General features: G+C 51.4%; 1 protein-coding gene across 6 annotated transcripts in view; it reads right to left on the reverse strand.

Annotated features, from left to right (window-relative positions):
* The window catches only part of ENOX1 (ecto-NOX disulfide-thiol exchanger 1), a 2,394,477-nt gene that overhangs the window by 47,098 nt on the left and 2,330,006 nt on the right, over window positions 1-17,373 (reverse strand). For all 6 annotated transcript variants that reach the window (XM_078657297.1, XM_078657294.1, XM_078657296.1 and 3 more), the window contains one exon: window positions 10,474-10,576. In XM_078657297.1, the coding sequence (XP_078513423.1) occupies window positions 10,474-10,576 (103 nt within the window). The remainder of the gene's footprint in view (window positions 1-10,473; window positions 10,577-17,373) is intronic.

Below are 17,373 nucleotides of genomic sequence, written 5' to 3' on the forward strand. Positions count from 1 at the left end.
GCGGCTTGGTCGCAGAGGTGGTTGAGCAGTCTTTTATGTCACTATGGCTCAGATCAGGAGGCCAGTAGACTAGCCCTTTTAGTCACTCTGGGTCCTGGATTCAAGATGAAGTTGCAGGTCCAGTTCTTCTTCCCCAGGCAAGAGGGCAGCAGGTCAGTACAGCAGGGTAGCAGTTCATTTAGAGCAGCAGTCCAGCAGAAGTGGCAGTCCTTGTAGCAGTACAGCAGTCCTTCTTGCTGGCAGAATATCCACAGGTCCAAAAGTTGAAAAGTTGGCGTCTGAGGTCCTTCTTTTATACACAGTTGTGCATTTGAAGTAGGGAGAAGCTTATAAAGGCATGCCTTTGAAGTTCACAGATGCCATGCCTTCCCTGCTCTGGCTCCAGACTAACAACAGGAGATATGCAGCCGTTTGTGTGCAGGCAGGACACAGACTATCCAAATGTGAGTAGGACCTGTCCAGCCCCTTCCTCCCATCCTACCAGTGATGGCCCATCCAAGTGCAACTAAGTTTGCTATTGTGTGTGGTTGTCTAGGAGGAATACATAAAGTGCAACTGTTAGCTACATCCAGTCATGTGACCAGAGACAGGCTGCAGGCACCAAATGGCTAAGGCAAGAAAATGCCAACTTTCTAAAAGTGACATTTTCAGAATTGTAATTTGAAATCTGACTAAACCATAAAATTGGATTTTAAATTGTGATTCTAGAGACACAAACTTGGATCAGCCATATCCTCTCATTCGTAAATTACACTTATCAAATGTAATAAGGCAATCCAAATGTTATCCTATGGGAGATATAAGCCTTGTAGTAGTAAAAAATGAATGCAAGAGTTTTCACTACCCGGACATGTAAAACCTAAGAATACACGCACCGCTTTTTAAATACATCGCACCCTGCCCTCTGGGCTGTTTAGGGCCGACTCTTCTGGTGACTTATATGTATTAAAAAGGAAGGTTTGGGCCAGGCAACAGGTTTGTTATGCCAGGATGAAATGGCAATTTGAAACTGCATCCACAGTCTGCAATGGCAGGTCTGAGACATGTTCAGAGGCCTAGTTAAGTGGGTGGCACAATTAGAGAAGCTGACCCACTAGAAGCATTGAATTTACAGGCCCTGGGCACATGTAGTACCATTTTACAAGGGACTTATAAGTAAATTAAATATGCCAATTGGGGAAAAGCCAAGATATTACCAAGTTTTAAGCAGTAAGCATGTGCACTTTAGCACTAGTTAGCAGTGGTAAATTGCGTAGAGCCCTAATGTCAGCAAAAATGAGATGAGGAACAATGGAGAAGGAAGCCAAAAGGTTTTGGGGAAGACCATCCTAAGGCGGACAGGTCTAACAACCACCATTCTGTTAACAACCCAACATCTGCCCAGCCCTCAAAACCACATTGGGTCAAAATGACTTCACTCAGCAGTTCAGCCATAGAGCCTGCCACTCACCCTGTAGTGGGGCCTCAGAAGCCACCATCTCAGTGGTGATTTGAGTTCATAAAGCAATCCATCAACACTGTGGCGAGCTGTTTCAGAGAGGCTGGCTAGTGCTCCTCAAAGTATGCACACAGGATAACACCAGCTACAACTCACCTTTTTCTGCTGTATCCATGTAATTAATCTTATGACTAGCAAATGGAAAAGTGAGTCAAGCAGTCTGCCATTGTGCTTGATACAACATTTCTGCCCTGCCCTTCACTGATGTGAAGGGCAGACTTTTTTTCACATGTATATAAGCGAACCCTACCTCCCTGTAATGCGGCTGTTTGTGGCCACCTTTTCAGGTAAGACAACTGCATTTCAGTAGATCCTCTGTTCTCTGTGTTCTTTGTGCTGCGAATCCTCCTGCTGGGCTGCTCCGTGTGTCCCTGGACCTTCAAACCCGGGGAATTGGATTTTTGCACAGAAACAACTCGCGGTACCCGCTTCGCGGGTCCCGCTTCGTGGCCAGGACTTGGTGCCACTTGTGAACCTTACCGGGGTGCAGAAGGGCCGAGCAGGGCTGCGAGCAAGTGCAGGGACTCGATCTCCCAGGAGTCCCTGCCGGCCAATCTAAGACACCTGGCCCGCTCTCCCTGCTAGCCCCGCCCCCTGAGCACCGGACGACTGCAAAAGCCCACCTCCTACACTAACTGGTGGGATCCTCTGTTCTCTGTGTTCTTTGTGCCGCGAATCCTCCTGCTGGGCTGCTCCGTGTGTCCCTGGACCTTCAAACCCGGGGAATTGGATTTTTGCACAGAAACAACTCGCGGTACCCGCTTCGCGGGTCCCGCTTCGTGGCCAGGACTTGGTGCCACTTGTGAACCATACCGGGGTGCAGAAGGGCCGAGCCGGGCTGCGAGCAAGTGCAGGGACTCGATCTCCCAGGAGTCCCTGCCGGCCAATCTAAGACACCTGGCCTGCTCTCCCTGCTAGCCCCGATCCCTGAGCACCGGACGACTGCAAAAGCCCACCTCCTACACTAACTGGTGGGTTCCTTTGTTCTCTGTGTTCTTTGTGCCGCGAATCCTCCTGCTGGGCTGCTCCGTGTGTCCCTGGACCTTCAAACCCGGGGAATTGGATTTTTGCACAGAAACAACTGGCGGTACCCGCTTTGCGGGTCCCGCTTCGTGGCCAGGACTTGGTGGCACTTGTGAACCTTACCGGGGTGCAGAAGGGCCGAGCAGGGCTGCGAGCAGGTGCAGGGACTCGATCTCCCAGGAGTCCCTGCCGGCCAATCTAAGACACCTGGCCCGCTCTCCCTGCTAGCCCCGCCCCCTGAGCACCGGACGACTGCAAAAGCCCACCTCCAATTGGCCCATTTATAATAAAAGCAAGACACATTACCGCTGCGCGGGAGCGCGCGGGAGTGCGCCGGGAGAAGCCCGGGACAAGGGCGGGGCCGTCTGTGGCCATCAGGGGCTGCAGGAGGCTGGGCTGGGCCTACTCTCTGACATCGCGTTACTGCTATAGGGATACTGATCTAACCTGTAAGCCATTTTGATATCTTGACTTGCTTAACCTACTAATCATTGCCATAGTCTGTTTCATGTCCTGAGAAATTTTGTTTTGGTTTATATTGTTTTTTCCCTTTTTAAAGTATATTGCCTGGTAAGTATGCCTTCCCCCTTAATTACCCCTGTCCAAAGCTCCCCCCAGCCCGAGGTGGGGCTAACAATCATGGGTCCCCTAGATAAATACTTTAGCCGGGCAACTCAAGACATTGATAAAGAGATTGCTTTGGCGGAGCGACGCGCCGAGCGCAGGCTATCTATAGAACTCCTTAAAATTCCCTTGGAGAAACGGCCATCTCTGGGCTTCCCGGCATTGGTTCCTCCCTTATCATCTCTAATCCTGCCAGCGGTACTAGAAACGCCCTATGCTTTTTCCCAGTCACCTGGCCCAACGACTAACTTCTCTGTGGGTGATGATAGGACCATCCTGGTTCCTACTTCGCCTATTATATTAACTGATTTACCTATTAGTGAGGCAAATACTGCCCAATCGAGTGTGCCACTCCACGTGGTTATCAACAAACCATGCACCAAAAGAAAAAGATGCATTGCCCCGAAGAAGTGCTATCTTCGTAAACATCCCAAAAAAATAAGGAAAATTAGAATAGGCTTATGTACTCCTTGCGAGCCTGATGGGGTTGGCTCCGATGGGGTCGAGATTGTTAAGGACGGAGTCACCTCGGCTAGCTCTGCATCCAACCCTAGTGACCCTTCAGTGATGGGATCGGCCGAGACTCCACCTCCTGCTCTACCGCTGCTCCTCCAGTTGGAGAGGCTGATGAGGTCTCTCCTGACTCCCATCAAAGAACAAGTCAAAAGACTAGCCGATCGATTAGACCACTTCGAGCAGGCTACCCTAGATAATTTCTTTTTCACTAAATCCCTAATCAAGTCCCACCCTAGGACGGGGGATAGTAATAATCTTCCAAAATCAAGTGGGCTGGCAAACAGTGCATCTGCCGCTGAGCCTCTTCCCCCTGTAGCCACTATTACAAATAGGCCCCGGTCGACGGGACAAATCCCTAAGACTAACTTACATCTACCGGACCACCTAAGTAGCAGTACTTCTCAACCCAAAAAGCGCCCAGATACTGTAGCCACGGGTACCAAAGATAGTTCCAAAACTGGTAATCCTGTATTGAATAATTCCCAAGCCCCGCTAAGCATTTCAACATCCCGCCCTGTTGTTCCTGCCCTTAGTTTGCCTGATACACTTCCTATGAGGGCGCCTCGTAGGACACCACCTATGAATCTTCCTCCAGATTCCTATCCTTTCGTTGCTATCCTCACCAATGTACCACCTTTGCAGGATGGGCAAAGAGAATCCTTCCAGATGCTGAAAAACAAGGCAATGCACTGGCTAAGGATCAATAGACCATTGCCCAGGGAAGTGGACGGGTTGATCATTGGAGTAAGAAGGACAGACTGGATAGGTTGTACTCCCAAGCGCTTAGAGGGGGACTGTATAGTTGTCAATTTCCAGGATCCCAGGGTGGTACGCTTGATCACGAGGCAAAATTGGGGCACAAGTAGTGCTGGAATTGGTGTTGTCGACCTTACATTTTTCTATCCAAGACCAACAGGCATTCAATTTGGTATAGTCCCTGAAGTAGGATGTTACAATAATCTCCTCTCTCCAGGATTTGTTCCTTTCGCTGCACCCTTCCAACGGGGAAACCATTGTAATGTACCAACATATAATCGTTTTGAAGTGATTGCAGATCCGGGGTGGGTTCATTGACCAAAGGGAAAAAATCTCCAGGGTTCGGGTTATGATGAATTTAATTCCGATTATACCACGAACAACTGGGAAAATATGAATCTTTGGGATATGTTTGGGGAGTCTGTATCAACTCTTTTGACAATCAAAAATGTGGAACCAAATGAAATTAGTACTAGTTGGGAAACTGTGACTCTGGAGGCAATGTGTGGGGAGTTTATTCCAATTCCTGGGGTATCTGAAAATGATGATCTAATTATAACTAACACTGTTGGTATTCGGGAGGTTGTGCATAACAATGAGGGTAAAAATCGAGATAGGGAGGGGCACGAAGGAATCCTAAGAAGACACTCTGGGGTGCCCTCTGCAGAAGCAGTTCTTATAGATGGTCCCTGTTCAGGGAAGATGGTTTCATGGAATAACCCGGGGTTGAGTAGCAAGCTGGCATCCCAAAACTGGATAGACTTCATCAATGGCTTTGATGTATGTCTATTCCAAGAGACATGGGCCTGCGACCATTTATTTCTTCCTGGCTATCTAAACTTTGCAATCCCAGCTACTAGAGGCGGCAGGGGCCGACCGATGGGAGGCCTTACAATTTGGATACGGCAATGCCTACAAGCAACAATCAAAGTGGTGGATTTGGGTTGCAAGGACATCCAAATGATAAGAATGGCATCAGAACACTGGGGAGGGATAGATATCTATAACATCTATGCCAGGGGCAGTATCATAGGGAATTCACCTACTATAGAGGCTTTGTCCACTTCTCTGGAAATTCAGTCCTTGGGGAATAAAGTTGTATTAGCTGGCGACCTAAACAGGACTTTCGAACCATTGGATAGCTCCGATGATCCCTTGGGGCAAGAGGAAGACATGCAATGGGGCGTTCCAATTTTAAATCTGGCCTCGGTCAGGCGGTGGACGAAAGATATATTACAACTGAATGCCATTTGCATGGAGCAAGGACTAAGAGCCCTAAATGGGATAACGAAGAGCGATAGGGAAGGTGCCTGTACATTCAACAATGGTCGTAACCAAAGCAGGATAGATTATGTCCTTTGTAGCCTAAACTTGTGGCAGTTGGTATGCGACATGGAAATTAAGGGCAGATTGGAGAGTGACCACAATCCCCTCTGTGTGACCCATAATTGGTGGTTGGCCACACCAGGGAATCATCAATCGATTGATGGTCCGCTGCCTACTATGGCCAACAACATGCACAGACTTAACTGGCCGAGTGTATTGGCTAATGCAGAATCTATGGCATTTATAAGTTCTAAGGTGGACATTGCAATCACCGCTATGGAGGATGCAAACCCAGTAATCCCAGGGTCTAGGGAAATAACTGACATACATGACAAGCTCTTTTCCCTTTTAAAACCGCACTTCTTGAGGCCCCGAAAGACAAATAGTAAACAACCACCCAAACCAGCTAGGTGGTTTAATCAACAGTGCAGGGAAGCCAGGTTAAGTTTGGGCAGAGCAATTAGGAACAGGGACAGGGCAGCGATTAGTGGCGCTAGGAAGCACTACAAGGCTAACATATCCCTAGCAAAAAAACCATGGGACGAAAAGCATTGGGCCGAATTAAAGGAGGCATCGGGGGTTAAGGACTCCAGGTTATTCTGGAATATTGTTAAGTGGGGTAGAGGTGGAACTCCAGACAAACCCGACAATAACGTCGCCGAGGGTGCCTGGGTGGATTATTTCAAACCCCAATATGCTGAGACTGCAGAGTTTAAGAATGTGGAAGCAATTTCAGCTGTATTCCCTATTGAGAATTTATTTACCCTCAAAGAAACCGAAGTCGCAATATGCACTGCCCCCGGGGAAAGGGCCCCGGGTCTAGATGGTGTACCCTCTGACGTTTTTATAAACGACAAGGTGAGGTGGGCCAGATATGTATTCCTTCTGGGAAATGCTATTGCGAAGGGAACGGCTGTCCCCGAACTATGGAGGGGAGCGACCATCATACCTATATATAAAAAAGGGGATCGGTCTCTCCCGGTTAATTACAGGCCGATAAGCTTGATCGCCACCGTCCAAAAAGTGGTAGGGAGGATGGTGGTAAATAAACTAATGGATTGGGTTGACGAGAACAATGCCCTGTCCCCTTATAAGGCTGGTTTTCGGCGGGCTACAAGTACAGTCGACCAGGTGTTTCGCTTTGCTCTGCTGCAGTGGGGGACGGAGGCGCTTGGCGAAGGCAGCCTGTATGTTGCTTTTGTTGACCTGCGGCTGCCTTCGACCTGGTCCCAAGGAGAAAGCTCTGGGCAGTTTTGAGCGAAATAGGTCTTCCGGCAGAGCTACTTACCCTGATAATGAGGTTGCATGAATGTAACTTCGCCAAAGTCCAATGGGGCATGAATGGCGAATCCTCTGCTGACTTCCCGGTTGAGCGTGGAGTGCGACAGGGGTGCGCAATGGCTCCCCTGCTTTTTTCCTTATTTATTAAGGGGATAGTGGCTCGGATGCTGGACGCCAGTGTAGATGCGCCTTCGTTGGCGGGCCTCAGGGATCCGATCCTGATGTTCGCCGACGATACGCTAATTCTATCCAAAACTCCGGCTGGCCTGCAGCGAGCTCTGAATACTTTCGATCTTTTCTGCAGGGAGCATGGCCTGGAAGTCAACGTGGGTAAGACCAAGCTGATGGCCTTTACATCAAAACGTAGACCCCGACAAAAAATATTCCTGAACAACTGTCAGCTTGAGGTGGTTACTGTATTTACCCTTGGGATACAGATAGCAAACGACTCGAGATGGTCCCAGCACATAGAAAGGGCGGTTTTGAGGCACCAACAGATCTCGGGGGCACTTCGGGTGGAACATAAAAAGTCGAAGTCCAAGCCAATAAAACCTGTCTTGGCTGTATATGACGCTAAGGCTCTTGGGTCTGCCCTCTATGGGGCAGAGCTGTGGGGATTTGGGAAGCTCCTCCCTTTGCAGATATCTGAGAATAGGTTTTTTAGGGGAATCACAGGACTCCCGCAGAGTACACCATTAATTCCACTTGGTCTTGATCTAGGGAGATTATCAGTTAGCGACCAAGCGAGGTTGCGCCCGATTCTCTACTGGAGACGCCTTTGGACTACCCCGGAGATCCGGCATTATGCAGAGGGGTTCTTGCCCATAATTAAAGCTGATACTTTCCACAAGATAGTTTGGCTAAAAAATCTCAGGACTGCCCTAGGCGATCTTGGCCTCTCAAATTTATGGGACAATCCATCTGGGGAACCCTTCCCAAGCAAAAATACGATTAAAGGCCTATACTGGGATTAGGTAGCTGGAAGACTCTGGAACAAAACGAGATCTGACTCCATGACGGGGTTTTTTTTTTTATTCAAACTGTATCCTGCCTTGGAACCATATTGGGACAGCATTACTAACCCAGGGGACAGGAAGCTTTTCTTCCAGTTAAGATCAGGTGCCCTTCCTCTGAGATCATTGACTGGTAGGTGGAGGAGCTCCACCACCTCTTGCTGCCCAGCCTGTGGTGCAGCAGACGAAAGTATAGGCCACTTTCTATTTTGTTGCAAAGCTTACACCGCCCCGAGAAAAGTCTGGCTAGCCCCTGTCTGTAGAAACTTAGGGACATCTAGGGGTGTTGAGGCAATACGAATACTCTGTACCTCCACCGATATGCCTGCTGTCTTAGCAACAGCAAAGTACTTGGGGTGGGCATGGTCCATCAGACGGAGGGCAATCCTTACTAAAGCAAATTGATTGGGGTATTGTCTGTGGTTTCTGTGTAAATCATGCATCAAAGTTTTTTATTGTATATGTCTGCACAATTCTTTTAAAATTTAATATAATTAGGATATAATCTTTTAAATGATGTATTTGAAATGTATGTTTGTGCTTTTATGAGTATAACTCTCGAATAAAGCTTTGATGATGATGATGATGCATTTCAGTAGAAAAGCCTCCTGGAGATTTGCTGAGGCTCCTCATAATAACCATATTCTGGTGTTTTTGCTACAATGCCCACTGCTTTAAAAACAGAAATAGTATTCAGAGCTGGAAGAGACATTGAGAATGGCTGAATTTATGTAGGGCATGCCCCATGCAAATCGGCCCTCATCACCTATTATAGCAAAACAAACAAAACCATCAAGGTCTTCAGGGCATAGATGGCATTAGATGGTCATTGCTTAATTTGAGCCAGTGATTGCAGCTGGGCCCCATCTGCACCTTTTTTTTAGGGACTGGAACTTATTTTCCCATCATTAGACTTTGAACCAGAATAAGAGAGACAAAGGCAGAAAAAGAGGAAAGAAATAGGAAGAGGATTAAGAAAAAAGACAAAGGAAGAAAGCACGGAGTGGAAAAGAAACAGCAAGAGTGGGATAACTGGGCGTGAATGTAGGATGGTAGATGAAAGAGGCATTAGGTGGAATCACGACTAGACCGCATTGGTATTTGGTAACTCCAATGTTTGCAGGCCAGCAAAGTGCTACTAATAAAAATGTGGGCACTGGCCCTAATATTATTTTACAAATTAGACGTAGTGGATGGTAGACTCCACCCAGTAATTAGTACCCAGGGCATTAATATCATTGAATCTGTTGACAGCTTTTTGCAAAATGTAGAGTACATAATGTTACAAATGTGTCCCAATACAGTAATGCAATATTCACACAATTGCAATCTTAATGGTAAAAAGAGATGGAGCATGGTGTGTGGTGGTACAGGCCCAACATAATGGTCATCAAGGGAATTGTTGGAAAGACGGAACGGTTATGAATTTGGCAGATAAATTGATTGGTAGAAATAGGGACAGTTATGAATTTGGCAGATAAAGTGACTAACAATGCGCTCTTTATTCGATAGCAAAAAACAAATGGATGAACAGTTTTGACTTAAGGTGAGCCACTGATAAATACTCTGAGTACATTCCATACCTTTGTTTTATTTTGCTTGTCTCTGTCATTACAAATAAAACCCAACCACCTACAAATCAGTCATGTCCTGCTTCAAGTGGAACAGCCCACCCCAAACTACTGGGCGAAGACAAAAAAGCTTAGCCGGGATTTAGCTTTTTTGGACCTCCTCAGTGAGATGAGATTTCCTATGATATAGTGAGCAAACAACCCACGACAGAGCATAACCACACTTCTTAGGATAAGTTCTAATGCATCAGGTAATAACACTTGGGTAAGCCGAAATTGAGAGAAACGCTTGATGAATGGTTACCAAAAGAAATTGGTGGGTAGATGATGGTACATCACCAAAAATCCAGGTTTGCAAAGATCAAGTCTATTAAAGGAAATTTTCAGAGGTTGTGAAATAGTATATGGTTAGAATAATATCAAATGGGACGGCACCATTCCTTTTCTTAGAAAAGAGTGATTTAGTGGGAGAAGATAAGAAATGGGTGAAGTACTGAAGTAAAAAGAAGTCATTAGAACACATCCTTGGATAATATTTGTGAATATTTTGAGGCATCAGAGATGCTAAAGTAACGCAATCAAGAGGAAATTATGTAGAGGTCTTTACAATCATGTCTTTGAATGCGAGATGAATGAAAAGAAAGTGAGAGAAATAGAAAACATGTTATAGGGAATAACAAAAGCCCTATATTTGGGCAAAGACATTAAGCCTATAAAAGCAAAACAAGAGCAAATTGGCAGAAATAGTTACTATAAAAGTTCACAGAGAATACGTTTTGTTATTGGTGTGTTGCTGCTATGAACTCTTTCATACGTAGTGTACTAGTAGGAACCCTTACAATTATTAGTTAAGATGTCCTCTTACCTATTAGTAGTGCTTCTTTTTCACATGTCACTGTTTGACTTTGTTTATCTGGATTATTTTCTGTATCTTGATTGACTAGTCCAACTTGGAAACCGTTGAATTCCTGAAAATGAAATGAAGGTATTATTAAACTAACTCAGAGCTATGCCTCAATGTCATTGTAATCTGCTCATGAAGACACAGTCCCACATTTTAGGTTTAAAGCATTTTATTAAAACATAAAAACACGGGGAAGGGAATTAGGAGGTCAAGTTTACATACAGTACAAAAGGAGGGATGTTGCAGCAATTCTGGTGGAAAGTGGGGAGGTCGGTAGTCCCGGAGGGGGAAAAAGGCAAATGCTGTAAGGCAAGAAGGCCGTGCGAATAACCCTCCAATAGTCCCCAACCTCCCAATCAAAGCTAAGCATGAGTAGCGACCCGCAACACAGCGTAAACAACACAGTCCCTCCAAGCCCCCCATCCCCAGAAAAAGAAAAAGAAGAAAACAATACCCCAACATCCCCGTCCAATAGCCCGTTATAGAAACATTGTCCCCAGCCACCCACCCCCAGCCCCCAGTCCCCCCGATCCCATCCCTCTTAATCCGCTGGAGCCGCCGGCGGCGTCAGCCTAAGAAGGCGCAGGTACCTCGGACATGTGATCTCGCGAAATTCCGTGGACAACAGTGCCAAGAAAGGGTGCCAGAGCTCCTCGAACTGGTCAACATCACCAGCCACTGTGAGCGACATCTTCTCCATACCCAGTACCTGCCAGAGTCTGTGTAACCAGCCAGTGATAGAGGGGGCAGTGGGGGTGCGCCAGTGCACAAGGATATTTTGAACCGCTGAGCCTAGCGCAATAGCAATCTGCCTACCCCTGCGGGACTTCAGCGGGTACATCAAGTCGTTGGGAAGGCCTAGCAGGACATATGCCGGGAAGCGCGGGAGTTCAACCTCGAAGTGCCTGTCCACCTCATCTAAGACCTCCTTCCAATAAGCAGATAGTATCGGGCACCCCCAGAGAATGTGCGATAGAGTACCCTCCTGTCCGCAGCCTCGCCAGCAACCCTTGTCGGTGAGTTTGTGCATCTCGTAGAGCCTCTCCGGGGTGTAATACCAGTAGGTGGACACCTTGGTAAAAGTCTCCGTCAGCCCAGTGTGGTACGCAGAGTGCCTCGCCCGATATGCGATCCCGTCCCACTCCTTGTGGCTCAGGGTTCTGCCCAACTCTCTGTGCCAGCGCTCTCTCCCCGGGTTGTGGTAATGAAACGGCGGGGGTTGGAGAAATTTATATAGATCAGTGATAAGCTTGGCATCCGAGGCCCGGGTCACCAGCCACCGCTCGTAAGGTGTGATTTGACGGGCTGCGACGTCGCGCACTTGGGGTTGGAGAGCCCAGTGACGGACCTGCATATAACGCAGTCTGTCCACCTCCGTCAGACCAAAGTCCTGTCGGAGTTGTTGGAAAGGGAGCACGCCCTCCGGCCCGTAAATCTGAAAGAGCGCCCTGCAACCCGCACTCACCCAGTGAGAAAAAGCTCCCGGGTCCAGGCCCGGAGTAAAGTCTGGGTTACCAACTATGGGCGTGAACGGTGATGGGAAAGTAGTTAGCTCGCGGAGTTCACAAACCGCATCCCACACTCGCAGCGGAACCCGGGTGACAAAGGAGGCGTAGAGATTAGCCGGGCGGTGTGCGCGCCGCAGGAATGGAACCTCTTGAAGGGTGCGACCTGCAACCGCCTGATCTTGAAAGAGCCAGTGCTTGTCCGATTCCCACCTGCTCCATTCCACCAAATACCGGAGTTGCGCCGCTTGAAAATACTTCCGGAGGTCCGGAACACCGAGACCCCCCGCCTCCGGTGCAAGCGTGGAAAGAACCCTCTTCATCCGAGGCTTGCGGCCCTGCCACACGAAACGGGAGATGTCAGCTTGCGCTTGCTGTATCCAACCCACAGGGGGCTGGAGAGGTAGAGCGCGAAAAAGATACAAGATCTGGGGCAGTACCGTCATCTTCACCGCTGCGATACGGCCCAGCCACGAGAGCAGGCCCTTGCCCCATCGGCCGAGTTCCTCTTTAATCTTCTTGCTAAGGGAAGAATAGTTGGCCTTGACCATCTCGGGCAGCGAAGGTGCAAGCAGGATCCCCAGGTACGGCACCGTGGAAGAGGACCACTGCATAGGGAAAAGACGCTGGAGGTCTCGCCTGGTGTCCGCGGAGAGCGACACATCCAGGGCAGCCGATTTAGACATGTTCATTTTAAAGCCGGCCACGCGTGCAAAGGCGTTCAGTTCGCGAACGCAGGCAGGGAGTGACCGCCTGGGGTCATCCAGGGTCAGCAGGACATCATCCGCATATAGGCTAACAGTATGGGTATACTGACCCATCTCAACCCCAATAGCGTCCGGATTGTCGCGAATCCTCTGGGCGAACGGCTCCATATAGAGGGCGAACAAAAGCGGTGAGAGGGGGCATCCCTGTCTCGTACCACGCTCAATGGCAAAACTACTAGAGCTGTGTCCGTTGACCCGCACCGATGCTGACGGTCTCCTATAACAATTGAAGACCATGGAGCGGAACTTCTCGCCGATCCCCAGTTTCCCGAGAACCAGCTCAAGGTACGGCCAATGAACCCTATCAAAGGCCTTCTCCGCATCGACCGACAGCAACATCCGTTCCCCCGGGACACGGGAGGCCTTTTCTAACACGTGCGTCACCCTCTTGGTGTTGTCGACTGTCTGCCTACCGGGCAAAAAACCAGCCTGGTCCGCCTCCACCAGGCCCGGTAGGTGCAGGCCAAGTCTGGCCGCCAGGATCCCCGTGTAGAGCTTAAGGTCCACATTCAGAAGCGAAATAGGCCGATATGAACCGCACAGGGTCCGATCCTTCCCGGGCTTCGGAATAACCGACACCGTCGCGGAAAGAAGGTCCGGCGGAATGGCCCCCGGCTCAGAGAAGGAGTTGAACAGGCGAGCCAGTAGAGGCGCCAGAGTGGAGCAGAAGGTCTTGTAGAACAAGGCCGTGTAGCCATCCGGGCCCGGGGCCTTACCGTGCTTCAGTCGTGCGATAGCGGAGATGACTTCCACCACATGGATGTCCCTCTCCAGATGGTCCGCCTGGGCGGGCTCCAGAGACGGGAGGGTCACAGACTCCAGATAGGCCTCAGCTTCTCCCGGCGGGGAGGGTTCCGCGGCGTATAGCGCCTCGTAAAAGCTACGGAAAAAATCCGCCACATCCGCGTCACCGGAAACCGGGACCCCATCCGCGCCCACTAACTCCTTCACCACATTGCGTTGCCGCGCAGCCCTGAGCCGATGGGCCAGGAGCTTACCGCATCTGTCTCCGCCCGTATAAAAGGCATGCTTCAGACGCAACGCTGCGTATTCCGCCCGATCTAGATCTAGCGCAGAGAGGAGTTTCCTCGCCGCTTTCAGCTGCCTCCAGACCCGAGGAGCCCCCGTGCGGCGGTGAACCTGCTCAAGTTCCCTGACTTGCGCCGTCAGTTCGTCTCTCTTACATTGCCGCTCTCTGTTCTCCGCCGAGGAAATGGAAATAAATTCCCCCCTGAGGACCGCCTTCAAGGCTGCCCACTGCGTCGCTAGAGACGTGTCGGAGTTGCTATTGTGGACCAGGTACTCCTGAATAACCTCCCCCACTCGCGTCACCACCGACTTCCTATGTAGAAGCGTATCCCGAAGCCGCCACATCCCTCTAGAGGGGGGGGCTGCCGGCCAAGCAAAGACTCCGGAAACCGGTGCATGATCGGACAGGGACAAGACCCCGATGTCTGCCGCCGTGGCGGCCGAGCGAAGCGGTCCGCTCACCAAGAGGTAGTCCAACCGCGAATAAGTGCGGTGCGCATGGGAGAAGTATGAATAGTCCCTATCGGTGGGGTGCATAGTGCGCCAGAGGTCATGCAGATCCATCTCAGCAATCTGGTCCCGCACCGCTCGAGAAAGCTCCCCCGTCTGCGGGAAGCGTTGGGCAGACCTATCCAAAGCTGAGTCGAAGACCATATTTAGGTCACCCCCCAGGACAACATGGCGATCGGGCGAGGCAGTGACGTCCACCAACACTGATGCCAGGAAACGATCCTGGTGGTCATTCGGGCTGTAAACGGAGCCAACCGTGAAGGCGATACCTCCAAGCCGCATGCGATACACTAGGAGCCTCCCCTTCTGCTCGGCATATTTATACAACACCTCGCCCCTGAAGGAGCTGGCTAAAAGAATGGCTACACCCGCAGTCTTGGTCGCCGCCGAAGAGAAGAATTGGGTGGGGAACTTGGCAGAGCGCAACCTATGACAATCATTGGAAAGTAAATGGGTTTCCTGCAAAAGGCAAATGTCCGCCTGCGTCCCCTCCAGCAGGGAAAGGATCGCCCTACGCTTCACAGGGTTGTTCAGACCCTTAACATTAAGGGTCACCACCTTCAAGGACGGCATCGCTCCCAGGGGATCGAAGCGCTATGCAGCAAGCGAGGGATCAGTGGAGGGGGCGCGCGGGGCAGGGGTGCAGGGAAGGCCAGAACCGGCCTCGCGCGTGCATGGGCAGTATCGGACGGGACCCCACCAACAACAAACCAACTCCTAAACCCTCCCTGAACCAACCCACGGCAACTAGCCAAAACCATAAACAAAGAAAAACACCCCATTGTCTCAGTCCAGCCCGAACGGGCAAGTCTGCAGAAATCAAACAAGTGGACGTTCAGCCACTCACCTCCAACTATCCCCCCCCAACCCCCCAGTCCCAACCCAGCATCGTAGAGGCTAAGAATCTCTCCCCCCGGAGTGAAGTTAGGCCGTCATGGCCACACCGCTGGATTCAGGCAAGGTCCCGGCCGCCGCCCTCAGGGCCTCCGCCATTTCCGCTCTGACGGTAGGGGAATCAGGGCGACTCGCAGTCGCCGGTGATTGTCGTCTCCTCGATCTTCGCCGGCCCCGTCTCTCGGGACGTCTCCATGCGGGCGTCGCTCCGTCCTCTTCCGTGGCTGTGAGTCCCAACACCCCGCAGATGTCTTGGAGGGAGCGCAGCTGATGTAACACTCCATTCCATCGGAAGATTAGACGGAAGGGGTGACCCCAAGAGTAGGGCGTCTCATGTTCCCGCAGAAAGTCCGTAGCGATCCGGAAGGACCTACGCTTCTGCAGCGTGATGGCGGACAAGTCCTGGTAGAGCGCCACGGGCCGCTCTCTGAAGGTTAAAGGCTGCTTCCTGCGGGCTTCTGTCATAATGCGCTCCTTCAAAGGGAAGTCCGGCAGGAACGCCAGAATATCAGGGGGGGGTGCCGATGACTGGCGCTGGCGGCCCACTCTATGCGCTCTGTCTATGCGAATCGGAAAGTCCGTGTCCTCTCCCAAAATCTCCCGGAACAGGTCCTGCAAATAGGCCACCAGGTCCGATCCCTCATCTGTGGATGAAACACCCCGCACCCGGATATTGTTCCGCCTGGACCTGTTCTCAAGGTCCTCAGAGTGGGCCTGGAGCTCGACGCATTGCTCCCGTAGGCGGAGAACGTCCTGCTGGAGATGGACTATCTCCTCATCGCGGCGCTGGGCTGCCGTTTCCACCGTGTCAACACGTTCGCCAAGGCCCTCGACCTCTCTGCGCACCTCTCGGACCTCGCTGGCTACCTCGCTCTTGAGCGTCTGGAAGTCCTCCCTGAGGGAGCTGAATAAGTCCTCCATGAAGGACCTCGTGACCGGTGGCTCGCCTCCAGTGGCGTCTGCCGAGGGCCGAGAGGGCCCCGGGGATGGTTGCGTCCTGTCCCGCTGCTGCTGGGCCCTGCTGAGCATGTCTGGCAGGGTGCGGTCCCCCCTTTTCGCGCCTCCTCTCCCAGTCATCCTGGCCTCCGCAGTGGGCAAAGCTCAGGGCTGGCCGCTGTAGATGCGTCCAGTCGCTCGTGGGCACCAGATGTGAAGGCCCCGCCGGGGACAAGGGTGATGCGTCACAGACGACAAAATGGCGGCTCAGGCCAGGGCGAGACGATCACCGCACCGACCAGAGCGGTAAGCAGGGCCAAAGTCAGGGTCCCTCAGTAGGTCACTCTCAGGGAAGTCGGAGCGGAAGCCAGGGCGAAAGGAGGCACACATTCAGCAAGGGCGCCGGGAGGGTCGCCAGTTCCAGCTCCCCAGTGACAAGATGGCGGAAGAGCGGGACCCAGGAGGGCGGCCCAGGCCGACAAGACCGCCGTAGACCGCCGGGCTGCAATGGGCCAGGAAAGTACAGAGCAGGTGCCCCACAGTTGCACCGGCGGGCGCGCCCAGACCGGCCGCCGCTTAAACGCCTCCGTCCCCCGCCTCCAGGTCTGGGATCAACGTCGCTTCGCTCACCGACACCAGTTGCGAAGAGTCAGAGCACCAGCGAGGGTCCAGGGTCTGCTGCTCAGCGGCGACTCCGGTCACGCAGGCTCCGGCCGGAGGGTCCCGCACTCTGCAAAGCACTTCGGGTCCGATCCCTCGGGAGCACCAGCACTCAGCCCTCGGCCCAGCCGAGGCGCCCGGACAGCGCCGCAACACGCTCCGCCCCCAGGCTCCTCTCCGCGGTCCGGCCCAAGCCCTTCTCCGTGGATCGATCTGCGAGCAAACTTTCAGGGCACTTCCTCCGGGGCGACAGGAATCAAAGTGGCATCAAAATGTGCCCCAGGAACTCCGGCACAGTCCCCTCGCCCGCAAAGCAGCCGCGGGGGGAGAGAAGCGCAGGAACCGGGGCTCGAGCTGAGCCGGGCCGGGGGAGCTACGGGAGGAAGCGTCCGCTCACACCGCCATCTTGGCCACGCCCCCAGTCCCACATTTTAATATACACCATATCCTGTGAAAACAAGCCATATGTAAATTAGACAATGAAGCAATTTTAAAAGTTCTCTATTGGGGCAGAGATGAGAGGTACTGCCACAGTTTCACTGAAATGCAGCCATCATATT

Source organism: Lissotriton helveticus, chromosome 8, assembly GCF_964261635.1.
Source record: "Lissotriton helveticus chromosome 8, aLisHel1.1, whole genome shotgun sequence".
NCBI lineage: Eukaryota > Metazoa > Chordata > Amphibia > Caudata > Salamandridae > Lissotriton > Lissotriton helveticus.